The sequence below is a fragment of the Leopardus geoffroyi genome, chromosome B4 (genome assembly GCF_018350155.1).
Source record: "Leopardus geoffroyi isolate Oge1 chromosome B4, O.geoffroyi_Oge1_pat1.0, whole genome shotgun sequence".
Classification (NCBI taxonomy): domain Eukaryota; kingdom Metazoa; phylum Chordata; class Mammalia; order Carnivora; family Felidae; genus Leopardus; species Leopardus geoffroyi.
The window spans coordinates 132,275,488-132,303,250 of record NC_059341.1 but is presented as its reverse complement, the minus strand read 5'-3'; the positions used below and the strand labels follow the sequence as shown (position 1 = coordinate 132,303,250).

The window sequence follows — 27,763 nt, the reverse complement described above, 5'->3', positions numbered from 1 at the left end:
TCTTCCTACCCACGGGTCCCGTCCCCGTGCTTTAACAAAAGCCCCCTTTTCACCCCCCAAAAAATTTTTTTGGCAATTTCAACCAACACTCCCACCTGGAGGGATGCATATCATCCTACAGGCCACATACATGACCCAAGCTTTGGGTTGCAGAACAAACATGGCCCCGTAGCCCCGAACAGGTAAAGTAGAAGAGGCCAGATGAAGGGCTGGCTCAGGAACATTTCCATGGGAGGCCTGTGTCCACACACCCTCCAGAACCTGAGGGCAGAGGGTATAATATGACAAGGACAGCTGTCCTCCACCTCAAAGGGCCCCTCACATAGCCCAGAGGCAGCAAACTGGAGAATGCCAGGACAAATTTGGCCACCCGTGACAATACAGCCTACCCTTGATTTAAATTCAGATCCGTTGCCAACGTTTACAAATCACACGCACACGCAATCTGGATTTCTAGCTTCTTTTGAGAAATGGAAGAGTCTGGCAACACTGGGCCCACGTTCCCACAAACTACAGTTGACTTAAGTAACGAAGAACTTCCCCCTTTAGTTGGGGGCATAGACACCCCAGTTCACCCCAGTCCCCACCACCTGAGTCTCCAGACACCCAGACAGCCTGCCAGAGCCACTCCGCAGGTTATACCCCGCCTGGTCACGCATGTGACCTGCCTGGCCCCTGAAAGCCTTTGTGGAGTTGGTGACCAGCTCCAGGTCAACAGGCACGTCTGGAAGGAGACCGCCAGGGGCTGTGCAGGTGTGGGAGCCACCTCTCCCAGCTGCAGAAGAGTCCTGCCCACTGGCAGGCACTGAGGACCAAGGCTCCCTGGCAGGGACGGCCCCACAGGTCCCGCCCAGGTGACCAGAGATGTCCGGCCACGGCATGCGGCAGACACAGGGAAGTAGGCAGACCTGGCTAAGGGCAAAGCACCCAAGGCTCCAGGGCACCGGCAGCTGAGGTTGTCTCCATTTATTGTTGGCGAGGAAAATCCTCGTGAGTTAATACAGTGCGTACTTTCCCCAGAGGTGTGCTGAGGGGGGTGCCCTGGAGCACCCCAGAGATAGCTTATAGCAACAGTGCTTTGACCGAGAGCTGCTGGACACATTCCCTGGGGAAAAGGCCATTGTCCCCATCGGCTCCTCCTCTCCCCTGGCCATCTCAGTGGGGTAAGTGGCCATCAGTCCTTCAGGGGAACAAGTTAGGAGAGAACGGACAACAGTCGAGTGTGAGTAGACAGACTGGTGACGGCCACACGCAGGAACAGGCCCACCATCCCCAGCCCTGGGGGAGGTGGGGGGAGGTCTAAGTGAGGGGTCAGACTACAATGTGTTAAGGAACCAGGATTAGCACCTCTGTGAAACATCCTCCCTCGGCTGATGATCGGGGACCGGAACTGCCACGGGGCCTGCCTCCCAGAGACCCTCATCCACCCGGGGTGGCCGCCCAGCCCCGTGGCTCGGGGGGGGGGGGGGGTTAGGTTTCCTATGGAACCAGGGGAAATGAGAGAGGCCCCTCCTAGAACTCTGAGGGACAGAGGGAGGGATTTGTCCATCAGGCCCGTTTGTGTCTGAGGACACAGTAATGAGCTCAAACCTAATTAGACTTCATAAATAGAGCTCCTGAGTGAGGAGAAACAGATTCAGGGCCACCTGCACTGGAAAGGAAAACGGGGACGCAGAGCCAGGGCTGGGGCAGGAAGAAGCCAGCGCCACCAAGCCCTGAGTGCTGGCCTGCCAACAGCAGCAGAGGCCTGAAGGCAGGAGACCCCGGCCGGAGGTCCGCCATGGGCAGACCACGCGGGCGGAAGGACCTCCAGGTCAGAACTGTGACAGCTAAGAATCCCATCTGGACACAGTACAGAAGGGAAGAGGAGGGACCAAGGGGCTGCCCGTCACAGCAGGGGCTGGGTGGTGGGCAAGGCGGGTGTGCTGGGCCGCGGCCCCTCCCTAGATCCTGGACCCAGGACCCTGCTCGCTCCGTGGGTCAGAATCACCAGAACCAGACTGGGCAGAGCTGAGCCACAGCTGCCTATGGCTCAGAGAAGGGGGAAGAAAACTCTTTGGCCCAGACCAGCAACAGGACCCTGAGGAGGGAGAGGCTGTGACCGAGAGGCCCCCTCCCCTTGCATCATCTTTCCTCAGGACTGATCCTGATGGGAAGCAGGGAGCCCCCCACCCCCACCCCCACCCCCCGCCACCCTCGAGTGGAGCACAGCCCAGGGGCCGAGCCAGGAGGGGTGAAAGTCCTAGCTGGCTGCCCTCGCTGTTAGCTCTTGTCCCCCGGGGACTTGCTCTTGGTATCACGCTTGTTCCCTAGCAGCTTCAGCACCTTCATGGTCTTGAACTTCCCCTTTTTCTTGCCCTCGGGTTCAGCCTCCCTCTGGAACTCTGCAGAAGAGAAAGGGGGAGTACGTCGGGAGAGGCCAGGGGCCGTGACGGAGGCCCAGCTCCGCCCCTCCACCTCGTGTGGAACCTTGGGCAGGTCCCTTCACCTTTCTGGGCCCACAGGATGGGGTTTCTGGCAAGGATCCGGAAATCAACAAATGTGAAAACAGTCTGGAACTCTGAAGCATGGCCAAGATTTATCATGAAAAGGCCCGACCCCTAGGCTGGTGCTCAGCTCTGTGGGTTACAACGCAAACACGGACAGAGCTGGAAGGAACCTCAGAAATCATCTGCCTATAGACAACGAGAATGTGGGCCTTTGAAATGAACTAACACCAACAGAGCTCTTTGCAGTTGCCAGGCCCCGGGGCTAAGTGCTTTGTTTACATGCATTATCTGAATAGCCCTCCCGTGAAGGGGTGCCCCTATCACCCCCAATCTGCAGACAAGGAGGGGGAGGCCTACAGGGCTGAAACGGCTGGGGCTCCAAGTCACCCAGCTAGTAAGTTCCAGATCTGGGACTGGAACCCAAGCAGCCTGACTAGAGTCCAGACCCAACCACAAAGCCACAGAATGAGTCACTGGTGGAACCAAGATTAAACCCAGGTCTCCTGACTCCGCGGCCAGTGCCCTTTCCACCATTCCAGGCACTGTCTCATCTCTGGTAGGCACTGCTGTGTGAGGCCGCCAACTCCTCCAAGATCAGCTCCAGATGTCAAGGAGGAATGCCTGGCTTCAGGCAGCCACCCTAGGAAAGTGCCCCTTGCCCACCACAGCCCTCCCCGTAGCCCCCCACTCCCAGCCCGGGCCATAGGCCTTCTCGCCACACACGGCCCTCCCGGCAAGAGAGAGGCTGGGAGTCTGCACACAACGTCCCTGTAGCATCCGCTCCGACCCTCTGTTCAACCTGCCCGCCAACCGTTCTGGTGAACCAGAGCCCCAGGAGGGCCTCACCTTTCCTCCTGATCATGGCTTCCAACATCTTGTCTTCCTCTTCCTCCCTGAAACGAGAAGGGGAAGCCGAGGGTCCCACAGGAGGAAGGCCCGGATATTCTCAGTCCCCTCCAGCCTCTGAGTCCCTCCGACAGGGTTGAGCAAGGGTGCGCTGGGATCGCTGGCAGTGAGGACAGGGCTGGCCGGGCCTGCTCCTCCGGACCCCTCCGGCAAGGAACCCCAGGGGGTAGCCCTTCCCCAGCCATGTCACCTCTGCCGGTCCTCATCCAGGCAGTTGACGATGGCGTTGCGCTGCTCGATGAGGGTCACGAGCTCCCGCATCAGCACCTTCTCTCGGCCCCGGTCCTCCTCTGTCCAGTCCTTTTCTGCCCAGGGAGAAAGGTCGGGGGCGTGAGTGGTGGGAAACCCGCCTGCCTTCCCAGGAAGCTAGGAACCAATGCCTAAGTGCTGAGGCGGCTGCGGGCTGAGACAACAGGGGACTCCTAGGTCCTTGCACAGTAGAAGCAGTGTGTGGCAGTGTGTGGACCCAAGTGGCACATCGGGACCTTAACACAATGCCATGAAGGAGGGCAGATTAGAGGGGACAGGAACTTAGGGGCGGGGAGCCCAGCCAGGAGGTGTCCCTGAGGTCTCATGTACCTACTGCCCCTCCAGCCTCCTCCCAAGAACCCGAGCCATCCCACAGGACCACCCAGGGGCCCACCTGTGCCTTTTTACCTCTCATCCAGCCCATAGCTTCCCAGGGGAAGGGTGCCCACACTTAGCCTTCCCTCCACGACATCTGGCACCACAGGCCTCCCTGTCTCGAAAGAAACATCCTGAGGCCCCCTAGTCCTGTCCCAATGTCCTAACACCTCATCTTGCCAAAGCTCAGGAGCAGGTGGCCCAGCACAGTTCTGGGGACAGCACGGGCTTCTGAGTCACGGCCCAAATCAAATCTTACTCTGACGCTTCCCAAACCTTGGGCCCAGGGAGGTTATGTCCCTAACCTACATGTGGGGAAACTGAGGCTCAGGGAAGTTAAGTCCTTGACCAGTATCACACAGCAAGGGGAGAGCCAGGATTGGAGCCCGGGGAACCTGACACCCCCCAAGCCACAGCCCTTATGGTGTTTTGTGGGTCCCTACCCCATCTGGGGCCTTATAAACCAAAGGGAACAGCTCTGCAAAGGCAACATCTGGGACAGGATGACAAGCCCAGGACGTGCTGCCATCACACAGAAGGCTGGAGAAGCAACACAATATGCCCAGGCCCAGGTTGGCCTGGGGGTGCAGGTGCTGCGCCCACCCCAGCCACAGAATGTCACTGTGGCTCCCTCTGCATGGTGGGGGGTGGGGGTGGGGGCTGTGCCCCAGCCTCCAGGAGATTTGGGAATGAGTCACAGATGGCAGTGGAGTGGCTTTCAGAGACACTCCTGCCTTGGGTCTCACCCAAGCCCCCCAAGTTCCTCAGTCAGTGGAGAGGCAGGGCCACTGTCCCAGCAGACAGGAAGGGCTGTGTGTCCAGGAACAGGCCAGGGTCAGAGACCTGGATTAGAAGCCCAGCCCCCCCACCAGTGGGCAAGACTCTCAACCTCCAGCTTTCCATTGCCTCATCTGTGAAATGGGAACAGCGAGGTCCACTGCCTGGACCAAGAAGTGGTCAAGAGCCCTGATGCCTCTAATCTCTCTGCCTAGCTGTGGCTCAACTACACGTCATGGCCAAAGACCCCAACTCGGCCACAGATAATAACCATCAACCATCAGCCCCTCAGAGGGCACGGAGTGTTTCCATACCCACTGTCTCCTGGTCCCAGAATATCCTACAAGGTGGGTACCTTCATCCTGTCTTACACTTGAAGCTACTAAGACTCAGAGAGACTAAGAAACCTGCCTAACCAGCAACCCCCCCCCCAACACCCCATCCTCTGCTTCCAGCATGTTTTTTTAAATTTTTTTAAATGTTTATATTTGAGAGAGAGAGAGAGAGAGAGAGCGCGCGCACAAGCAGAGGAGGGGCAGAGAGTTGGAGATGGAATCCGAAGCAGGCTCCAAGCTCTGAGCTGTCAGCACAGAGCCCGATACGGGGCTCGAACCCACGAGCCATGAGATCATGACCTGAGCCCAAGTGGGACTGCTCCCAGCCTGTTAGTGGCAGAACACAGGACCATGTGACTCCACACACACCCGATCCCTCCCGCTGCCCTTCCACCATTCTAGGCCCTTCCTGCCTCTCCCAGAGCCACTCCCAGGGTCCCGCTGAGCCACACTGTGCAGGGGAGCCACCTTCCCTCCCACCGCTGGTGCAATCTTGCCATGCTCTAGCCTGATGGCCAGGCATCTGCTGTCACCCACTCACCTGGGGCAGCCCCGGGCCCTGGAGCCTGAAGGCCCTCCCCAGTGGGTGCCGCTCTACCCACAAGTTCCAGGAGAGGGAGCAGCCCAAACAGGCCAGTCTGCTCCCAGGCCTGGTGCTGCCTGAGAGCCTTGTCACCCCTGATGCCACATGAGTCCACAACCCCACACCGGCCGTGCTGTTCCCTCTCCTGCCATCGCTCGAGCCCGTGTACCACCTGTTACGTGACCCAGACGACACCCCCCGGCGCTCTCCTCCTCTGGCCCTGCTCCCGGTGTCCGCCTATCCCCAGTCTGGAGGGTCAGCACCCAGCCCACTCCTAAATGTCGCCAGGCCCCCAGGCGGGTGCCAGAGGAGCACGTGTGCCTATACCCACCGGGCTTGTTGAGAAGGCACCGCAGCTCGTACTCCACATCCGCCTGGCGCTGCTCCAGGTTCTGCTGCTTGAAACTAGAAGGCAGGAACATTGACTGTTAACCCTGCCCCTTGCATGGCTGCCCTGCCCTGCGCTGTCAGCGACGAGGGAACATAGGGAAGATTCTCCGTTGTAAACTCTGCGGATTCTGGGGACCGGAGCAGGGGGCCAAGTTGGGGGGGGGGGTGCGGGGGGGACTCACACATAGATGAGCTCAGACTCCCGCCGCACCAGCAGATGCTTCTCATGGATGAGCTTGAACCAGTCCACCAGCATGTCGTCCTCACGGCCCTCTGGAAGCCAGATGCCCACTGAGGCCAGGGCTGGCGGTGCTTCCAGCCCCCAAAGAAGCCATTGGGGCTTGCCCCCAGGGAGAGAGGCTCCCGTCACCCCTAAGTCCCACCCGCCAGGCCCTCCCAGCAGCCCCCGCACCATTTACTCCGCCACGAAGCTTCTCCTCCAGCAGGACCCCTCGGTGTTCCAGGGCATCCAGCTGGCGCTCAATAGTGTCCATCTCTCCGTGGATGTCCTCCTCGGGGATGTACTGGTCAGCCTGGACCTGCCCGACAATGCCCCGGTGACCTGAAGGACAGCCCATTCCTCCCACCTGCCCGCTTCCAGGAGCTTTAGCCATTTCTGGCCAGCATTGGCCACCACAGACCCGGGCTCTAGGCTGTGTCCCACCCCCCAGCGTGGCCAGGTATAGGATTCCGGTGCAGGGAAGGGTGGCTTTGGGGTAGCCACAGCCCCTTGATGCCCCTGGTCCCAGCCAGCGCCAACAGGCACACCCAGAGGGAGGCACAACTTCCTGCCTCTCGTGGCAACCCTCCCCCGGCTTCTCTGCCCTTCCAGAAATGATACCACAATGTGAGAGAGTGACCCTAGTGGACAGATAAACTCGAGAACGCTCTAATCTGTGTAACTAGAAGTATATCATGTGAGTGCTTTGATCCTTGAACTATTATTAGTAACAAGTTAAATGCACCACTCATTGCGCCCGGTTGAGAACAGCTGGTCTGCTCAAAATCCCCCTGGCTGCAAGCTAAACCTCCCGACCAGGCCACCCTCGGGCATCCGAGGGCAGCTGCCCAGACAGCCCATCCTCTGGGAGAGCCCCAGGGGATGCCTGAGGCGGCCAAGGGAGGGGTCCCCAGGGCTCAGGCAGCCGAGTGGCTGGTACCTTGCGCTTGATGAGTGGGAAGCCGTGTCCTGGGGCAGGTGGCCTGGCTGGCTTGGATCCCTTGGTGGCCTTCTTTGTGGTTGGGGATGCTGTGGGTGATGCCTTCCGGTTAAAGGGATTCTCCTTGCAGGAAGACTAAAGGCAGGGAGAATGGCAGAGGATAAGTCTGGGGAAGAGGCAGTAAGACAAGCCCTGCCCCCCTCTGCCGCCCCCTGCGTGGCCTGATCACTATGGGACTACGGGACCATGGCCTGGAGCCTGGGAGGAGGCAGCCCGGGCAGAGAGAGATTCCCAGCATTCAGTCTCAGATGCACTGAGGCATTCAACAAACATTTCCACTTCCAAGCACCTGCCACCTGCCCTGGATGCCTTTCTACACTCTTGTTCTCACAACCTCTCTGCGAAATGGGTATTGGAAGGCCGATTTTACAGCGGAGGACGCTCAAGTTCAGAGAGGTTAATTAATTGGCTCAAGGTCATGCACTTCCCAAGGGCCCAAGCTAGGGCCAGGGCAGCTGTCGAGCACCGGGGCAGTGGTCAGGACATGGAACGTAGGGCCAGACAGCTCACTCAGGCCTCACAACCACCCTTTTCTAGCAGGCACTCGGGCTCAGAGAGGTAAACGAAGCTCCTTGCCCAGCACCGCCCGGCCAGGAAGTGTGAAAGCAGAGATCCCACCTTCCATCTGGCCAGTAGATGGAGGAAAAGAGTAGCTTCCTCCCTGTCCAGGAAAGACCCCTACCCTCTCTCTGCTGCACCCCACTCCACGTATCCACAGCCCTGCATCTGTCTGACCCTCTGCGGAGACCCCTGCCCCCTCCGAGGCCAGCACAGCCAGGCCGCCCCAGCACTGGGACAGGGCCTCGCCTGCCCATACGAGCGGCGCCAGCGTCTTCCAACTGCTCTCCCCAGCTCATCGGAAACAGAGCGGTCATTGTGGGCCCCACGGAAAGGTCTCACTTGAGGCCTGCAGTGCTCCCAGGAGCGTTTACCTAACTTTCTCCAAGCAGCTCAGGGAGGCTGGAGGGAGCCCTGCTCCCCTCACTTGTGCCAGCCCAGGGATTCGTTTGGACTGGCAGTTGCCCTGGGATTTCTAAAAGCAGGGAAAGTACCAGGGCCTGAGTCCAGGCATGGCAAGGAGACAGGGTTTGGTTCCCACAGGGCAGCGCCCGCAGGGGCCCAGCAGGACCAAACAGCCCGAGGCCCCCAAGCTCCTCAGGGTTCTCAGCCTTTCAGCACCAACTGTCAAGCCAACCTTACACACACCCCAGGATGGGAAGAAGACGTTTCAAAGGAGCTGCCTGAAGGGGGAGGTGTCCAAAGTTGACCTCTTCCCCTACCTGCCCCTCCTAAGGAACCCTGGGCCTCCCCAGAGCAGTCCGAGGCCCACAGAAGGGGCAGGGCCTTCTCAAGGTCACACAGCAGGTGGGTGGCAGAGCTGGCTAGGACGCCGTTGCACAGGCCGGGGCAGGTTAAATTGTCTGGACCGAAAGCTCAGCCCTCTCTCCCCAGACTTATCCATCAGACCATGACGACGGCCACCACCCCCCACCCCCATGAGCTGTCCTGCCACCCTGCCCCCGGGGCTGCACGAGCCTTGGGCCCCAGCGGGCTACAGAGAGTGTGCAGATGTGGACCATCAGAACCTGGTGGCCCAAAAGGACTGTGGCTACAAGAGAGGTGCCCTCAGGAACTAGCCGCCTAGAGGAAATGTCCTGATCCCTAATGACCCCCAGTCCTTGGCACGGGACTGAGAAACAGTTACACAAACAGGCACGAAGGTCACCTGGAAAACGAGCCCCCCTGCCCACTCTACCCCCAAGAGAAGACAGAGCCTGGGGTGAGCCCGGGAGGGGGCCTCTGGCAGAAGCAGGGCCTCAGAGAATGGAAAGGTGGACAGAAGGATATGAAGACAGACGGTGGCTGGGTGAAGGGGTCCCGATGGGACAAGTACATGGGACAGGCAAGTAAACAGGGGCCTGGACGCATCACTACATGAAGGGCCAGGCATGGGGACAAGGGAATGGACGCACGGGTGGACGGGTGGATGAATCCGTGCCTCCGCAAATACAGTCGTGAATGGGCCGAAGGACACATCCGGGTCAGCAAATAAGTCAGACCACAGGACAGATCCACCGGACAGGACAGCAGCTCTTAGCAAGCGGGGAGAACTCACCTTTACCTGGAGCTGCGGGGATGAGGTTCCAGGAGAAGGCACGGGGCTCTTGTCTCCAACCAGTAAGAGAGGCGTGGGGGCAGCGCCACCGCAGGGCTTGGCTGGCTGGGGCCCCGGGCTGCCCCTAGTGTCGGGAGCGAGGCCAGGGCTGGCTTGGGGTATCCGGTCTGTGCTGGGCTGCACCAGTTCCCCAGAGGAGGAGAGAGAGGAGTTGGCGAAGAGGCTGGCAGAGGTCGCGGGGGTGCCAGGGGCATGGACTGCAGGCTCTGAGGAGCTCTTGGGCACGACCGGTGGCTCCAGAAGCTCCCCAGGCGGGGTCTGGCCGGGGCCCTCGGACGACAGGCTCTCCACGCTGAGGGCTGGCGACGGGGTAGCCGAGGGAGGCTCCGAGTGTGAGAGGCGGGAGGTGTGGAGAGCTGGGCATACCAATGAGCACGTGAGCGCCACACGAGGAGGTACAGCCTCACCTCACGCCCCCCACTCTCCCCAGGGCTGGGGGTGGCCCTGGAAACCCAAGTCCTCCCGCGTCCAGTCGAGGCCGGGGCCCAGAGAACAGCAACGTGCTAGGACCCAGGTCGGGAGGGGCCAAATCATCCGCGTTCATCCCCCACACTCTGGGATGCGCTGTGCCACCTCGGGGCACACCTGTCGTGCTGGGTTTCCTCATTGTTCCCCACTTCCTCGTGCACATGGCGGCTGCCCCTACTTCCCCGCCCACGTCCGATCTGACCCAGGGCAAAGCCCAACGGAAGGGGCAGATCTGCCAGAGGAGGGGAGGGCAGACGGAATCAAGGCTGGCCTCTCCTCTGCCTCGACCAGCAGGAGAGGGAAGGAGCCAGCAGCCCTCGCAGCGGCCGGCCCTGGCCAGGCACCGCCCCGTGTCGCGCTAGTCCTCACGTGGATGATGGACACCGTGCTTCGAAGTACCACCATCTGTGTTTTCCAGATGAGGCCACAGACCCAGAGAGAAGGCACTTGCCCGGGAAGGGCTGGGATTGACACAGCCATGTGGGACTCAGCACTCATCCCGCCCGAAGCATCCGGAAGCTGCCAGCCACCCTTAATTCCAGGGTCCCAGGGCTCCAGCAGGGGCCGGAGCAGGGAACTGAGCACGTGCTCTCAGTCCCACCGTCTAAGGGGCTCCCGCTGAGGTCCTGAGGGCCACCCCCCAGCCGCGGTGGGAGGCGACCAGGCCCAAGGCCTGAGAAAACCGCAAGACAGCGAGCGACAGAAACTACGACGTGCCTGGACGCGAGAGGGCGCAATGGGCGGAGGGAGCACAGCGCCCTGGAGCCGGCCCGCCACCTCCATCTTCCAGACGGGGAGACTGAAGACGGACACAGGGAAGGAACCGCTCAAGGTCATTACGCGTGTGTCACACACAGCCAGGTCAGAGTCCCAGGTGCCCGGCAACTGGAGGGTGGTGACTAGACAGGCGGACTCAAGCCAACCCCTGCCGCACGCTCTCCGCGAGCCGGGCTGCGCTGAACCCCTGGCTGGGGCTCACATAGAACCCTCACAACCCCTCACCTGCGGGCCACTACGAAGGGTTAGGAGTACAGAGTCTGGAGCCTCCTGCCTGACACTCTACTGCTTATGTGCTGTGAGGCCTTGGGTAAATCACTTACCCTCTCTGTGCCCCAGCTCCCTCACCTGCAAAATGGGAGTGTGACCTCCCACCTCACCGGTTTGCTCTCAAATTAAATGAGAGGACACACGTGGCCCCTGGCCCGGCGGGGATCCCACCGCACCACCCACCCTTCCCCAGCCCTGGGCTGACCCAGGCAGCCGAGCCCCGAGTTTTGTCCGGGGGGCCCCCAGAGATGGCACTCACCGAGTGGGGAGGCGCTGGGCGCTCGGGGGGCAGGGCGCTTCTTTGTCTTGGGGCTGCTGGTGGGGGTGATGCCATACCAGGGGTGCAGGGACTTGGGTGTGGACTCCGAGTGGGCCAGGGCGGGGCCTGTGGCCAGACCGGGTGCAGCTGGGGACGCCTCCTGCTCCTCCTCCTCCTCCTCCTCGAAGGGGTTGTAGGGCTTGGGCTCCAGGCCAGCTGTCTCCTGGCTCGGCTGGGCCACCTCCGCCACGCCTCCGTTCTCCACCCGCCTGCTGTCCCGGCTTGGAGGTCCGGGGCTGCTGCTCGGGGGGAGGGGGGCTGGCTTCTTCTTTGGCTCTGCCTGCACCAGTGTGATCCATGGGGGATCCTTCCTGGGGGCTGGTGTCCTGGACGGAGGTGGGGAAGAGGCAGAAACCATTAGGGGGCGGGGGGACAGCAGCCTCCTCTCTCTTGACAGTTCCTTCCAAGGAGGTAGATGAGAAACCGCACCCTTCTCTCCCAGCCCAGGGGGGGGCCAGTCTGGGTCCAAGGCTGAAATGCACTGTTACAGTCACACGTCGGCTGGGCCCCTTAAGGCCCAGAGAGCGTGAACCTTCACATCACACAGCCTCCATGAGCCCAACCCAGGAAAGGACCCACAGCGGCTCTCTGCATGAGGCTGAGAAAGTCACCCAGCCTCTCTCCACAGTCGCCCACCTATGAAAGGGGGACAATAGTCTTCACTTCACAAGGTTATTATAAGGATCCAATGGGCAGAGTGCCTTGTATACAGCAAGCGCTCACTGAGCGCACTCCCATGTCAGCTGGGGCCCACCCTCTCCCTCACAGACCACACAGGGGAAGCACAGCTCCAAAGAACAGTTGGAAATAGATGCCCGCACGCAGGACGCAGGGTCCCGGGGTGGAGGGCCTGAGCCAGGGACAGAGCTGAGCTTTTCTGGGTCTTTCTGTACTCAGCTGCCAATGCTCACAACAGTTCTCTGAGTGAGGCCTCGCTCTCCCATGTTCACAGGGCAGCAGAGGCTTCGAGAGGTAAAGGGGCCCCGGGGGCACTGTCTCCACCAGACTTCTGCCCCAAAGTGGGGACCCCGGGGGGAGCCTCGGGGAAGGAGAGGCGGGCACAGCGCTCCTACCCCACCCAGAGTGAGCCTTGCGCGTCCTCGGGAGCGTGTGCTGGTGAGTCATGTGCCCACGGGAGGCCTCGCCCCCCCCAGGCCCCAGGAACACCCCCATTCCCACCACCAGGGCCTCCGATGCCAGAAAGCCTCCCAGAGCCAGCGTACCTCTCAGACAGCTTGGGGGTCCCTCTCGGCTTGGGGACGGGGGGTTCGTGCAGCCTTCCTAGATGGGAAAGGAGAGTGAGACAGGCCTCCACGGGCGGCTGTGGGCAAGGCGGCAGAGTCGGGCACTGGGGAACCTGGGGCGCCCTCCCTTTCTGCCTGGCAGATCCGGGACTCCAGGTAGCTGTGGCGACCTCACCTGCAACCTGGCACCTCCAAGGCCCGGCACTCAGGGACATTAGATAAGCACCAAAGGTGACAGGTAAAGAATGGTCACAGGGGCCAGGCCAGGGTACCCGGAAACCCCATCTGCATTTCAGCTGAGAAGGGGGAACGCGAGTGGCCCGCGGACACGTCCCCAGTGCGGACAGGAAACACTGCCTCAACTCAGGCCCAGCATCACCTTCTCCTCAAAGCTCCCCCTGACCCCCAAGTGGCCTCCATGCAACCCACAACAGCCCCCCCTCCCCCGTCGTGACAGGCTCCCACATTCTCCAGAAACCCCTCCATCTGTGCCCATCTCCCCCTTGACACTGGCAGTGCCTCGAAGGCACAGATCGGCCTCAGCAGGACGTCCGGGCCCAGGGCCCAGCTCAGGCCTCCACGAGTGCTCCCAGTGCACACGCACAGTCAAAAACCCCAGACACACCCCTGCAAGCGCCCGGCCCCCCACCGAACCCTCGCTCACCATTTACTAAGCCGCTGCCACCACCCGGCTCCCCCGGGGTCTCATGCTGCAGACTGGACCGGGGTCGGGGCGTGGGGGGCGTCGGGGCCGTGTTCTCAGACGCCCTCCTCGGGGCAGGCGTGGGCCGGCCGGCCGGAGAGCTGCCCAGCTCCTGTGGTTTGCTTGGAACCCGGGGCTTGGTGGGGATCTGGGGCCGGGCCTCGGGGCCGGCCTTGGGCACATCCACCTCAGCCACGACAGGTGCAGCAGGGCCGGGGCCGCCTCCGTCCACATCCTCGGCTTCTTCTGCAAGTTGCCGCTGCTTCGGCTGCAGAGGCGGCCCGGCCTTGGTCCCCGACCGCCCACCCGGGCCCAGCCTGGCACAGTGCTCCGCACACACGAAGGTGCCTTCCTCGGGCCCACTTCGGTAAGCTCCAGGGAGCAGCGTGCTGGAGCACCGCCGACACCTGCCGGGGAGAAGGTGGGGTGGGCGCGTCGACTTAGCCGGGCACCCGGGCCGGGACCCCGGCTACTCCTCCCCCAGTAGCCAAGGCCGTTCCCTCCCTCCCCTCCTCCCACCTGCCAGCCTGGATTCTGTCTCAGTACGCTGGACTTCCAGGCAACGTGGGTTTTGTTGCTGGTGTTGTTTTATGAAATAGAATGAAATACGACACATCAGAGTGTATCGCACAAGCGAGACTATATCGTTTTAGGGAACTCTAATGCCAGCTGCGCACCTGTTTACACAGGTTTTTATTCAGGCACGTGTCAGAACTCTCACAGTGTCAAACGTGTTTTCCACTGGAAGACACCGTGAAAAGTCTTTAAAACACCGCGCTCGTGGCCAAAGGTGATTGTGCTGGTGTAACGATGGGCCGGCTTGAGACTTTTCCCTCGTGACACCTCAGTTCTGCCATCAGGCCCCTGGGGTTCCAGGCCCGGCCATCATGCGACCACACACACGCGCACACACACACACGCGCGCGCACACACACACACACACACACACACACACACACACACACACACACAGGCTCACATAGACACAAATTAACCCAGAGTCGAATGCATGTTGTGTAACTCAGTTACTGGCTTCTCGACTATTTTCTAATTGCTTTTTCGCAACATATAAAATGTTTTCCCGGGGCGACTGGTGGCTCAGTCAGTTAAGTATCTGACTTTGGCTCAGGTCATGATCTCGTGGTTCATGGGTTCGAGCCCCGCACTGGGCTCTGTGCTGACAGCTCAGAGCCTGGAGCCTGCTTCGGATTCTGCGTCTCCCTCTCTCTCTCCTCTCTCTCTCTCTCTCTGCCCCTCCCCTATCCACACTCTGTCTCTCTCTCTCTCTCTCTCTCTTTCTCTCAAAAAATAAATAAGCATTAAAAAAAATTAAAAATAAATAAACTGTTCTTCTACATTTTCTAAGTTATCTGTCTTTTCCTTGTCTCTTATTCCATTTTCTTTAAACTTGACTTCCCCTGGGAGCCACACGTTGAAAACAAGTCGTGATTTTTAAAAACCCTTTTTGTTTTTCTCAAGGGCATTTAAGGCAGCTCCTGAATTGTCAGTAGGTCGTTAGCCTCAGAGAGCTTTGGCGCTGGAGGCAGAACCCCTGAGCTCAGCTCCTTCTCTAACTCCGTGACGGCGCAAGTCTTTTCCCCTCACTAAGCCTCAGTGTGCTCATCGGTAAAATGGGGATAAGGAAGATGTTCCGGCACGAAGAGCCCCACGATGTGCCTGGCCCCCTGAGGTGCTGAATCCATGGAATCTCTCTCCCTGGAAATGGGGTGCTGGGGGGGAGTGAAGCCCGCTGCCCCCCAGGCTCCCCCCGCCACTCACCGGAAGCAGTGCCTGTGGTATAGTTTGCCCTCGGCCAAGTAACGCTGCACGAGATGCACGTGCTGTTGGCAGGCCGCGCATGTGCTGCTGGGGGTCCGGTGGGCACCCTGCTCTGACAGACTGCCGGAGGAGAGCTCCTCACCCTGCAGGGACAGGGTGGGCAGATGGTGGGGGGGGGATAGAGGTGTGGTCACCAGCCAGCCCGTTTAAGAAAAGCCCCCTTCCGGGGCGCCGGGGGGGCTCAGTCGGTTGAGCGTCCGCCTTCGGCCCAGGTCATGATCTCAAGGTGCGTGGGTTCAAACCCCGCGTCGGGCTCTGGGCTGACAGCTCAGAGCCTGGAGCCTGCTTCGGATTCTGTGTCTCCCTCTCTCTCTCTCTCTATCTCTGCACCTCCCCTGCTCACACTCTGTCTCTTTCTCTCTCTCTCTAAGAAAAATTTTTTTTAAAGAATAGTCCCCCTCCCCTCCAAAAGCCACTGCCCCTCCACGTCCGCATCAGCTTTGCAGTAGTAATGTACTTCATCAGAGCCCCGGAGGAGCAGAGGGAGACAGTCACCACTTTGCAGATGAGGAAACTGAAGCCCCGAGACGGGGAGAGACTGGCTCAAGGTCACTGGGTCAGAATGGAAACAAAAATCCTGACTTCCGGTTTCTGGGGCCCTCCTGGCCAGAAAGACGGCTCCTGGCTGTATTACCCCTTCCCCTCTCTCATCCCCGCAGGTTGGCCCCTGACGGGTGACTGTCCTCGTAGGCCCACCTCGTCTGCCTTCTCTGCCTCCCCTCCTGGGGCTGCAGATTTAAATCCCGGTTTCTCCACGTCCAAGCACTGTGACCTTGAGGTTGCTTCTCATACCCTCTGTGCCTTGGGTTCCCTCCTGCAGATGGAATCCTAGAACCCCTGACTGTCTCAGCCCCAGCTCACCGGGCACCCACACTGCACCAGCTCCCCGTCCCTCAGGAGCCCCTCCAGCAAGGGGAAGCTGGGAAAGGGGAAAAGCCCTTTGCACACCGGGAAGAGCTATCCACATTTGAAGTGTGGCTCCTCTAAACATCTGGGAGCAGGGGACCGGCCTTGGACAGGTGACGAAACCTCTCGGAGCCTCAGTTTTCTCGACACATAATACCGACGTCCCAGAGGTGTGGAGAGGATACAATGCAATCATGCTGGGAAGCTAAAACCCTGTCTCAACAGGAACCTGGGGAGTATGCGCTCTATGATAACGTGTAAATCCTGCCAGCGCCACGAGGGCAAAGTCAGTGTTGCAGACTGTCCCGTGCCCCCTTCCCAGGCCTGGCAGCTCCTGATTCTACCCCAAGCCCTGGAGAAAGAGAAGGAGCTCCCTGCCCACAGAACGGGACTGGAATCTGACCCATGCCCCCTTACCCACCCTGGCCAAGGAGGCTCTATGGCCAAAGCCAATGGGACAAGCACCAAGAATGAGCCCCGCAGTGACCCCAGCCCGCCCACCCCAGGCATCTGCCTACCTGAGCCCTGTCTCCTGGTTGTGCTGGAGTAGGTGCTCCGGATGGCGGGGAGGAGGGTGCCTGGGCCTTTCTAGGTGATGAGACACTAGCTGCCAAGAGACAGGAGGGAGACCCTGAGGCAGGTAGAGACCCTGAAGTCCTAGGAGGCCCCCACCTGGCCTACAACTTGAGCTCCACAGCTATCGCCTTTGGGCAGACCACCCAACACAGCTGGACCAGAGCAGGCCCCGACTTCACACTGGCCAGCGGACACCGCCTCTTCCGAGCCAAGGGCAAGGGCAAGCTAGTTAACCTCCCTGAGCCTCCACTAAGTGGGACAGTGACTCCTACCGCTCAGGGGCAGCGTAAACGCTAAGGCAGCAGTAGGATCACAGAATTAGCAGCGCCCAGTATGCGGCAGGACCAGTGGCTCCCTTCCCACCAGGGGAAGGGGGTTGGAGGGAAGGAAAAGAGAGGAGCCACGTGGCGCTGGTCTGAAGATTCAGGAAAATGGGCTGGTGTGGCCCAGAACCCTGCTTGCACTCCCTCAAGCAAAAAAAAAAAAAAAGACCCACCGTACCCCACCAGCCCCCTCTGAGACTCCACTCCTTTATGATTTCAGCAAATATCCACTGAGCGCCTACTCTGTACCCCATGATTCAAATAAAAACCTGGGGTACCTGGGTGGCTCAGTGGGTCAAGCGTCTGACTCTTGATTTCAGCGCAGGTCACGATCTCAGGTTTGTGAGATCGAGCCCCATGTTGGGCTCTGTGCTGACAGCACAGACCCTACTTGAGATTCTCTCTCTCTTTCCCTCTCTCTCTCTCTGCCCCTCTCCCTGCTCACGCTGTGCGCAAGCTCGCTCTCTCTCTCTCTCTCTCAAAATAAATAAATAAACATGTAAAAATAAAATAAAATAAAATAAAATAAAAATCTAAAATTCAGAAAACCATATACCCCAACAAGTCAATTTTACGGTTTGATAATTTTAAGACTAAAACCCAAGTTCCTTACTGTGGTCTAAAATATCACTTGACAAACTTTATTTTTTTTTTTTTTAAGAATTATTTTAGGTTTATTTATTTATTTGGAGAGAGACAGAGAGAGGGAATCCCAAGCGGCCTCCACACCATCAACACAGAGCCCGACACGGGGCTCAAACTCACAAACTCTGAGGTCATGACCTGAGCTGAAATCAAGAGCTGGACGCTCAACTGAGCCGCCCCGGCGCCACGGCCGTGGTGGTGTTTTTTAAGTACTCTCCACGTCCATCGTGGGGCTTGAACTGACAACTCTGAGATCCAGAGGCACGTGCTCTACCTAATGAGCCAGCCAGGCGCCCCTGCGTGGATCACATGTCATTAAGGGGAAGAATCGTTTCCTGAAACTTGGTTCAGTGACACATACATGCGTGAACTTGGACTGTGATGGGAACGTGTGTGATGAGTCACCGTCAGAGATTCTGGAAGCGGGGCAGCCTAATCGAGGAGCACCCTCCATCATCCCCCTCTGTCCTCATCCCCTCTGTCCTGCCCACTCCCCGCTGAAGCACACAGGCCCCTGTGCTGCCCCTTGCCTGGAACATTCCTCCCCAGATCTTCAAATGCCCTCCCTCTTCTCTCTGTCCAACGCTCAGCTCAGATGTCAGCTCCTCAGGGAGACCCTCCGTGACCACTCGTCCAGTAGCCTCTTCATCCTCCCACTGGTTTTGACCCCAGTTCCGTGATTTGTCTCCTTCATCAGACTTCTTTGCAGTTATACTACCTACTGTTAACCTGTGCTCTCTCTCCCTCCCTCCTGTTCTCGGCTCTCTCCCCAGCACCTGGCACACCCCCTAGGGGGCTCGGTAAATATTTGTTAAATGAATGATCAAGTGCCAGGTGTTGGGGCTACGTAGCCATGAACCGGACAGAGATGGTCTGCAGGGGAAGAGGGAGGAGTGATCAAAATATTATGAACAGAGTCTGATGTGTTCACCACAGGGCAGGGAGCCACCAAGAGCACCGGGGGGGGGGGGGGGGTGGTAAATCAGGGCAGGCTGCTTAGAGGAGGCAAAATGTGAAGATGGGAAGGTGGGTAGGAAAGAACGTTGTGGGTGGGAAAAGTGGAACGAAGATGGCGTTTGGGGCTGGGGAATCACCACGAAGAAAGGCTTAGCAGAGAAGGGATGTGATGGATTCAAAACACAAAACAATTCACTATGACTATGGCTGGGGCAGCGAGCGGCTCAAACTGAGCTACGGGAGAGACCCTCAGGGGCCCCACTAAGAAGGATGACCCTCACCCGTGCCACCCTGTGACTGCCCATTTCGCACAGCCACCGGGCTTCCTTCACTCACACTCTGGTTCCAGACCACGCCGTGGTTGCTGGAGGGCAGGGGTCAGCTGCCGTGCCCAGGGTCACTGGCACCACGGAGCCTGGTGCAGGGGGAACATTCGGCACGGTGCTGTGGTGTCTTAGCCAGGGCCAGGTTCCAAAGCTACCCAGTCCAGCGAAAGTCAAGTCTAGTCAAAATCGCCCTTGAAATCCTTCTACTTGCCCAGAAAGTACAGTATAGGACCATCTGGGGAAGTCTGACAGCCAGCTTTGCCCCCAGGGTGGGGACACACTGCTGTTGTTTCCGTGGGTTGAACATCAGGTGGGATACAAATGGTTTGCATTTAGGGGCCAAGTTGTATGAAAAGCACCAACTGTGCCTTTAGCAATAAGAACGGGGGTGATCCCACCCAGACGCAGCGAGGGGAGCTGGGCCCACCAGGGTCGCCCGGTGAGGACCCAAGAATACAGCGGGCACGAGCAACAGTATTGTGGAAGGCCCTTCCCCACCCCTCCCACCTCACAGGTCCTCGGAAGGGTGGCCCTCCAGAAAAGAGCTCGGTTGAAAGAGATGAGGGTTTGGAAACAAGGGACCTTCCAGAAGGTAAGACTGAATTGTAATTCTAGGTAAACAGGCTAAGACTCTAACCAACGAAATAGAGAAGTCATAGTATCAACCTTGAGTCCTAAATAAGGACCAGACAGGTTCGCAGGTCCTCGCTCCTCACATCAATCCTAAGAGACGGGTGCTACTCTTATCCCCATCGCAAAGGAGAAACTGAGGCAGGCAGAGGGCCATGGTGGCCCACTGTCATCCAGAGAGTCAATGGCAAAGCTAAAGTTCTAAGTCCGTGCTCTTAATTCCCACCCTACTGCCTCTCACCAAGGACTCAGTGCTCAGGAAGTACTTTCATTTTGATTTCTACCAAAACACACATAATGGTATCTGTTCAATTACACTATCGATCTCTATGGCTGGGTGGGTAACAGATTATTTTCATCTTTATGCTCTTCTCTATGTTCTCCCTTTTCTACAGGAAGTATGTTTTACTCTTAGCAAGAAAAAAAAAAAATCTGTCTTTATAGAACACTTTTTTTTTTTTAAAGAGGTTGTCTGGGATGGTCCACATGGAGAGCGGAGGCAAGGCCCCCGGGGACCCAGCACAGGTGTCAGGACAGCTGGATTCTTGTCCTGCCATTCAGCTCTCCTGTTATGTGACTTTGAGCTCCTCGCTTCCCCTCTGGGCCCCTGGGCCCATTTCTTCTCAGCAGAAGGAGAGGCCCAGCTGTCCTCAAGGGAGGTTTCTGCAGGAGGATGCCCCGGGGCAGGGGGCTCAGCAGCCAGTAACCTCAGGGCAGAGAAGTACCCTGTAGCTCCCCCAAGTTCCTCAGCCCCACCCCCAGTTCCCCAGCCTCTCAGCGTTCAGACCTTGAAGGTCTCGCTGGCTTGGGAGGAAAAACCCCAGGGAAGTATCAGCAAACAGGAAGTGAGGGCGAGTGCCAGAGAGGTGAACTCACAGGCAGCGAATGAACTCGCCCTGCTTTGTCGCTCTACCTTCATTTTGTTCGGCGATTGGTTTGGGTGTTTTTTGCCCAGGAGACTTGTGAGCTGCACGAGGGCAGTGAGCGTGAGCGGCTGCACCCCCGGGGCCCAGCGCGGTGCTGTTGTACTCGGTCCATATGTCAGTGCCTCAATGAATCATCTGGTGAATAAATGATGTGCTGCCTCCCCGGCTGCCCCTTTGAACGCTCAGAAAAACAGTCCTGCACATCCCCGGCCCCACCCCCAGGACCAGCCTCCCTGTAGGGCTGGTCCCCTCTCACCTTGGCCCGGGCTGGAGAAGTGGTTGTAATACTGGGACACGTAGGTCATGATGCTGAGGCAGTCAGGGACACTCATGGAGACCATGTCATTGGGGTCCAGGAGAGCAGGGATCCCCAGCTCCTTCTCGGCCACGTCAAAGGCCTGGGGTGAGGGCAGGTGTGGCGTGGGGGGAAGAGGGGAGGGTGCAAGGGTAGGAGTGGGGGCAGGGGTGGGGGAAGGCGGAGTCGTAGAGGCAGTGCGGGGAGCGGGGGCAGGTGCACGAGTGGGTATGAAAGCAGCCACAACAGGAAGAGGAGGAGGAGGCAGGGTTAGTGGGTGCCCCTCAGCCTAGGCCCAGCTCCCCTCAGTGGGATGAAGGGTCTGAGACTATAGGCTCCCCTCTGGCCCCACATGATGGCCTGGAGGAGGGCCGGCTGGTAATCCAGACACAGGGGGGCCAGAAGGAAGAAGGGGGTGGGGAGAGGAGCAGGCAGGGCCCCAGTGCAAAGCAGCTTCTCAGGGAGCTGGTCCACGATCCCCTTGCCTCAGCTCCTGCCCTGCAACACCCCTGCCCACTCCCACCCCGCTCCACACGCCCACAGGCTCTACAAGCCCACAGAGCTTCCATCCGCTTGCGGACTCACCAAACGGTTGTTCTCGAAGACATTGTCCTTGGAAAGCGCATCAAAATCTCTGTAAAAGGTAAAGGGGAGGAGGAGCGTTGAGGAGGTGACTGGGGCAGGGGTATGGAGTCTGGAAGGAACAGTGGCCCCGACCTCATCCCCCCCAGTGTGGGCCTCAGCAGGGTTGGGGGAGGGGTCTGTGGACAGTCAAGGAGGAAACCAAGGCAACGGGCACATGTTCACAAAGCCAGGTCTGCCAGGAGGGGGCAGAGGATGAGCTCATGGCCCCCTCTGGCATCCCAAGCAGAGGCTGGAAATCACTCTGAAGGGGCGGGGCTCAAGTCCAAGCTTTCAAGTTTAAGATCCCTCCTCTCACTGTACCAGAAAGCCGAGTCCTGAGTCAGTGGCAAAGACAAAAAACTAAGGGGCGCCTGGGTGGCTCAGTCTGTTAAGCGTCTGACTCTTGATCTCCACTCAGGTCATGATCTCATGGCTTGTGAGATCGAGCCCCGAGTTGGGCTGTGGACTGACAGTGCTGTGCCTGCTTGAGATTCTCTCTCTCTCTCTCTCTCTCTCTCTCTCTCTCCTTCCCTCTCCCTTTCTCAAAACAAATAAGCTTAAAAAAAAAAAAAAAAAAAAAAAGACAACACTAAGACCAGGACTAATGTTTGTAACAACAGGAACAGCCACAGATAGCTGACCTGTGCCGAGTTCCTGTCTGGAATTTATTTTTGTAGCAACTCTATTTGGCAGGTATTTATCCCATTTTACGGATGAGGTCCCTGAGACCCAGAGAGGGGAAGCCACTCGGCCTCGAGAAGCCACATTTCTGGACTTTTCCTCTGCATATCACAAACCCAGAGAGGCCACACCAACTCGCACAGCCTTCCTGCGCGTCAGCCTCCCGGGTGCCCCCCCCAAAAGCCTTGCCCTTCTATGGATGAAAAGTGCCGCCTTGACTCTCCCCGACGGTGGGCCCAGAGGCCAGAGCAGGCAGCACCACCTCCAAGGTCAGAGTCCCAGGCTCTGCTCTTCCGGGCCTGGCTGTGTGGCCTTGGGCAGGTCACCAGTCGTCTCGGCCTCCCTTTTCCCATCTGTATGTTGGGGGAGCTCTAAGACCACCTCCCAGGTTGGTGGGGAGGGTTAGGGTTGAGTCTGGGCGGGGTGAAGGGCGGGCCTCGGTGATACAAGGGAGCGGGCAAGCATGCCTTTCTCCTCCTGCCCCAGACAATGAACCGTGGGCAGAGGCAGGAAAGGGGAGCCTGAGAACCCCAGAGGGAGGTGCCCCAAGGCTGGGTGGACTAGGACAGGGGAGCTGACTACGTATGAGCCTCAGCCCTTTTGCCACATCTGGCCAGGTCGCTTCCCTCTCCCCCGACCCCAAAGCCGGGTCCCTAAGTCCTCTTACTTTGCCACTGCCTAAGAGTCTGGCCATAAGCAAGCTATTTCACATCCCTAAACCTCAGCCTCCTGCTCTGTGAATAGGTGAGCGGTCGCCAGCCCAGCCCCAGCAAAGGCTTGTTCAGAGACCCAATGAGACAAAGGCAACTAGTCTTGGCAGTTTATTTCAGCCTCCCTGGCAGTGTTCCTAGAAGGCTGGGGTCACATTTTGTTCACCCTGTGCCCTCAATGCCCTGTGCCATTCCCAGTACTTCATAAGTGCTCGATAAATGTTCACTGAATGAATAAATTCCGGAAACGGTGTGAAAACTATAAGGGCCTCTGAGATACTAGTTTGTCCTCCAGCTTCTTCCCCCACCCCCATCTCTGTCCCTCATCAACATCTGGACTTTAGTAACAGAGATATTTTCTAAGAGTTTTCAAAAACCCTGGGAAGTTCTATTTGGCTCTGGGGGAGACGAAGGACCGAAAAATGAAACCCACATGGTCTCTGTCCTCGAGGGAGGGGGGCAGGGGTGGGGAACAATGAACCAGCCCCTTCAGGAGGGCAAACCCCACCCCCTAGCGGAGGCAGGGCCCACAGCTCCAAGAGCTCGAACCTTGCAGATGATTCTTGCCCTCGGCCCTTACCCTGCCCCTACTCTCATGGAGATCCTCCTTACGCCTCATGTGGCAGCTGGGCCTCAGTTTCTCTGCTGTGCAATGGGCTGGTAGCCCGGGCACTGGCCTGCTCTACAAATGAACGTTGAGACAGGATTCCGGATCTCTTCTCAGAAGGGGAGCTGCCCTCCCCTGCTTAAAACCCACAAAGCCCCCCGTGGCTCCATCCCCCCTCCTGAGCCAGCAAGCCTGGTGCTCCGGGCCAGCTGTATCTCCGGGTCCCCCCTGCCACGCGTTACAGGCCCCAGCAGTGCTCCCTCCCCCGGTCTCTGCTCAGGTGGCCCCCTCTGGCTGGCACCTGCCATCACCTGGCTCCTGCCATCTCCGCCACTAGGCAGGACCCAGCACAGAGTGGTGACTCCGTAACACTGTTGAGTAAAGGAAGGAATAACACACACTCATCATACTCGACTCTCTAATCACACAACTTACAATAACTACTGTTAATTGCACGCTCGTTGCCTCACACCAATCCTGTGACGTCGGTCCTATTATCAACCCCACTTTACAGACGAGGGAACTGATGCCCGGAGGGGGGTCTAGTGATTTACCCAAGGTCACACACTTAGAACACGTGGGAGCTGAACAAAGCCCAACAGCCTGCACTTTGATACTGGTAACCTCAGGCCCAACAAGCTTAGCTTGACTCTCAGGTCCCTTCACACACTGGCCCTGTCCCCTGCCTGCCGCCTCGCGGCCCGCCCCCAGCCCAAACAGAAGATCCTGTGAGCCCTCTTTTCCAACACACGGGTCCAATGTGGGTGCCCCTCTCCTCCCTCCTTCCAAGCCCCACTCCTGAGCTCACCCACCCTGTGTCTGTGTTACTGCAGCTGTCACCTGTCCCACGGCAGGCAGAAGCCCGTGTGCGTCTCCACCTCAACTGCTTCGCGTCCGCGTCCACGTCCCCCCAAACCCTCTGCTCCAGGGTCCAACACAGGGCCCCAGGGCACGCAGACGTTGTACCCCCCGGTACAGAGTGAACCACGCGCCCCTGCAGCATGGAATCCTTGTGGCAATCCTCTCCTCCCTTCTCTCCCTCATCAGAGCCCCCCCAGATGCTCCCAGGGGGAGCACAGGTCTGCAGTAGACACGGAAAGATCGCAGAGCCTGCCTGGCCTGGGGAGCCCTGTCGGGGGCGCCGTCCACAAGAGAGGCAAGGACCTCTTGGTCTCAAGTTGCAGATGAGACAGGAAGCCCAAGAAGTGGCGGGCCCCAGCTTAATTTTCACTTGGTGTCTTATGAATGAGTGAATGAATGAATGGAAGAGGTTCCAGGGCCCAAGGCAGGACCAGCTGAGGTCAAAGCCCCAAGCCAACTGCGGGGGGGGGGGGGGGGGGTCGGAATAAATTTTTCCATGAGAACCCCACTGGGCAGCTGGGGGTAAGAAGGGGCCATTCCCCACCCTGGAGCAGCCCCGTGGTGGCTGTCAGACTGACCTTATGAGCCTTCACTCAGCCACCCTGCCCCACTGAGGACAGCAGGGCTGTGGGGCACACACTTGGGAGGCAGATGTGTGTCCTAACTGCCGTGGGAGGTAGGGGGTGTATATCCACCCGTCCAACCACTCTTAACGGGGGTCTCCTCTGTGCCAGGGCTGGAGACAAGACGGCCTGGGGGAACCACAGAAGTGAGCAAGGGGAACCCCTCACAGAGGGGACGGGCCTCAATGCCTCCCTCTCCGGGAGGGAGGTGCTCAGTGCGCCTGTTTGAGAGCACTGTGGTGCGGGGAAAGGCCCAGGGTCCCCAAGGAGAGCTCGGTTCCCCTTCAGAGAGTCAAGGCCTACGGGGGCTCAGCGTCCCTTTGGCGGAAATCAGTGCCCTATGGGCGGGGTCGGTGCCCCTAGGCCACGGACCAGTATGGGGGACAGGTTCGGTGTCCCAGTGGGCGGGGCGGGGCCTCGTGGGGAAGGGGGGGCCCCCCTGGGTGGCGGGTGCTCAGTGCCTCCAAAGTCTTTCGGGGCCGTCGGCAGGGTCGGCGTCTCGGTCTCCGGGGGGCGGCGCCTGCCACCGCCCGGGCTCCGCGTCACTGAGGGGGGCGGGGGTCCCCAGCTCGGGCCCGCGCCGCCCTACTCCCCGGCCCGCCCGCCTCCCCCCACCCCGGCACTCACAGCAGGTCGGGCCGGTGCCGGTGCAGGATGGCGCAGAAGGCCAGGCCGTCCCGGAAGGAGCTGCTCAGGTCGCGGATGTCCACGCCGCGGTAGCCCTCGCACTGGCGGCGGCACCAGGCCAGCAGCGCGCCCCGCGGCCCCGCCATGAGCTCCGGGCGCCGCCGGGATCAGGCTTCACCCCCGGGCCCCGCTCGGGCCGGTTTCCGGCGGCGGCTCCGGCTCCGGCTCCGGCGCCGCTCCGAGCTGCGGGCGCCGACCCGCGGGCGGCGGGCGCAGGGCGGGGAGGAGGCGGGGCCGCGGCCTGGGTGACCGCGCTCCGGCTCCGGCGCGGGGTCCCGGCTCGGCTCGCTGCTCCCTGCCCGGCCCTGCCCGGACCTGCCCGAGCAGCCGCCGCCCGCGTGGCCCGGCCCGGCCGCCCGCCCCCCTCGCTGTGGGCCGGGCGCGGGCGCGGGCGTCCCGCTGGCCTCGGTCCCCGCCCGCGGCCGCCGGGAGCGGGGGGCCTGGCGCCCCACCCAGCGGCGGCTCCGCCCCCAGACGCGCCCCCGCCCGCCCGAGGGCCCGACTGCCCACAGCCCCCCTCGGCTTCGCGGTCCCGGTCACCGCTTCCCCTCGGGAAGCCCTCAAGACAACTCCGGGACAGCCCCGTCACCTCCTGGAGACTCGCCCGGCCCACAATGACTTCTTCCATCCCACTACCTCCACCACGATGCCCCCCCTGGAATTCTCCTTTCTGCTCTCTTCCCACGCTTTGGCCTAAGGACCTGCATGCAGATCCCCTACACTGATTCCCCTCAACCCGCTCAGCTCTCCTGGCCCGAAACTTTGCGCCGGCATTACCCCCACGTCGGGTCCCTCGGGTCGTTCCCCTGCTGGCCGCAAAGCGCCCCCCAGATGGCCACCAGCTTCCCCGACCCTGTCTCACCACTCCCAAACACCCCTGACCTCCACAGCCCTGTCTGCCACCGTCCCCTCCCCCCATTGCCTGCCCGGGAGCCTCCATGCCCCCCCCCACCCCTCCTCCCACCCCACCCCCCATCAGCCTAGGTGTCCACTCAGCGATGTTTTGAGCCTAGCCACGGGTCGTCCAGGGTTCTCTCCCCCTGTGTAGGCTCCGGGATCTCCTCCTCACCAGCCCGGATTACAGTGGTGGCGGGTGGGGCCCCCGTGGGCCGGACCTGTGGGAAGCAGGCCCTTGTCAAGCGGGGCTCTGGGCCTCAGCCCCAAGCCATATTCTGCTCCCCTCTCCAAGACCCGGGTCAGGGACTCCTCCCCAGAGGCCCATCCAGACCTCAGATGAATCAGCCTCCCACTCAGCTGCCATGGTGGTGACGTCACCCTGACCAATGTAATAGTTAGCTGGGATGGGTCTGTCGCTCCACCTCCCAAGGGAAGGGGCAGGGTCTTAGTCACCTCTGCCACCCCTCAGTCCTTGGAGGTTGGAAAGAAGGGGCCTTTGGGGGTCCTACCACCCGGGCTTGGAATCCTGGCTTTCCCCCCACTCACTCAGCCCAGTGATGGGCCTCCCTGAACTTCAGTTTCCACATCTTAAAAACAGGGACAGGGGCACCTGGGTGGCTCAGTCCATTAAGCAGCGACTCTTGATTTCGCCTCAGGTCCTGAGCTCACAGTTGGTGAGTTTGAGCCCCGAGTCAGGCCCTTCGCTGATAGCATGGAGCCTGCTTGGGATTCTCCCTCTCCCTCAAATAAAAAAACATTAAAAATTTTTTTAGGGGGCGCCTGGGTGGCTCAGTCGGTTAAGCGTCCGACTTCAGCTCAGGTCACGATCTCACGGTCCGCGAGTTCGAGCCCCGCGTCGGGCTCTGGGCTGATGGCTCAGAGCCTGGAGCCTGCTTCCGATTCTGTGTCTCCCTCTCTCTCTGCCCCTCCCCCGTTCATGCTCTGTCTCTCTCTGTCTCAAAAATAAATAAACATTAAAAAAAATTTAAAAAAAAAAAAATTTTTTTTAGGGGCTCCTGGGTGGCTCAGTCGGTTAAGCGGCCGACTGCGGCTCAGGTCACGAACTCGCGGTCCGTGAGTTCGAGCCCCGCGTCGGGCTCTGGGCTGATGGCTCGGAGCCTGGAGCCTGCTTCCGATTCTGTGTCTCCCTCTCTCTCTGCCCCTCCCCCATTCATGCTCTGTCTCTCTCTGTCTCAGAAATAAACGTTAAAAAAAAATTTTTTTTTAAATAAGGATAATTCCTGAGTAACGTACAGAATTGTCGAATCATTATATCGTGCGCCTGAAACTAATATAACACCGCGTGTTAATTATTCTCCAATGGAAAAAAACATAGGGATAATTCTTGCTTTACAAAGTGGCTGAGAGG

At 59.5% G+C, this 27,763-nt stretch overlaps 1 protein-coding gene across 4 annotated transcripts; it reads right to left on the bottom strand.

The window, feature by feature from the left end:
- Positions 1-446: 446 nt before the first annotated feature.
- Positions 447-25,869, bottom strand: MICALL1 (MICAL like 1). Of its 4 annotated transcripts, XM_045466049.1 has the most exons (17): positions 25,438-25,868; positions 21,290-21,338; positions 20,666-20,807; positions 16,545-16,633; positions 15,061-15,203; positions 13,243-13,688; positions 12,558-12,615; positions 11,275-11,660; positions 9,441-9,856; positions 7,265-7,399; positions 6,517-6,643; positions 6,287-6,377; positions 6,046-6,119; positions 3,586-3,700; positions 3,336-3,382; positions 2,326-2,384; positions 447-1,180 (listed from the first exon to the last, which is right to left on the bottom strand). In XM_045466049.1, exons 1-17 carry the CDS (start codon positions 25,581-25,583, stop codon positions 1,175-1,177), a joined length of 2,529 nt encoding a protein of 842 aa, XP_045322005.1. In that variant the 5' UTR covers positions 25,584-25,868; the 3' UTR covers positions 447-1,174. The 4 variants fall into 4 exon arrangements, with proteins under 4 accessions (XP_045322005.1, XP_045322004.1, XP_045322003.1 ...); XM_045466048.1 differs by having other exon boundaries at positions 447-2,384; positions 9,447-9,856; positions 25,438-25,869; XM_045466047.1 differs by having other exon boundaries at positions 447-2,384.
- Between the last annotated feature and the right edge of the window lie 1,894 nt (positions 25,870-27,763).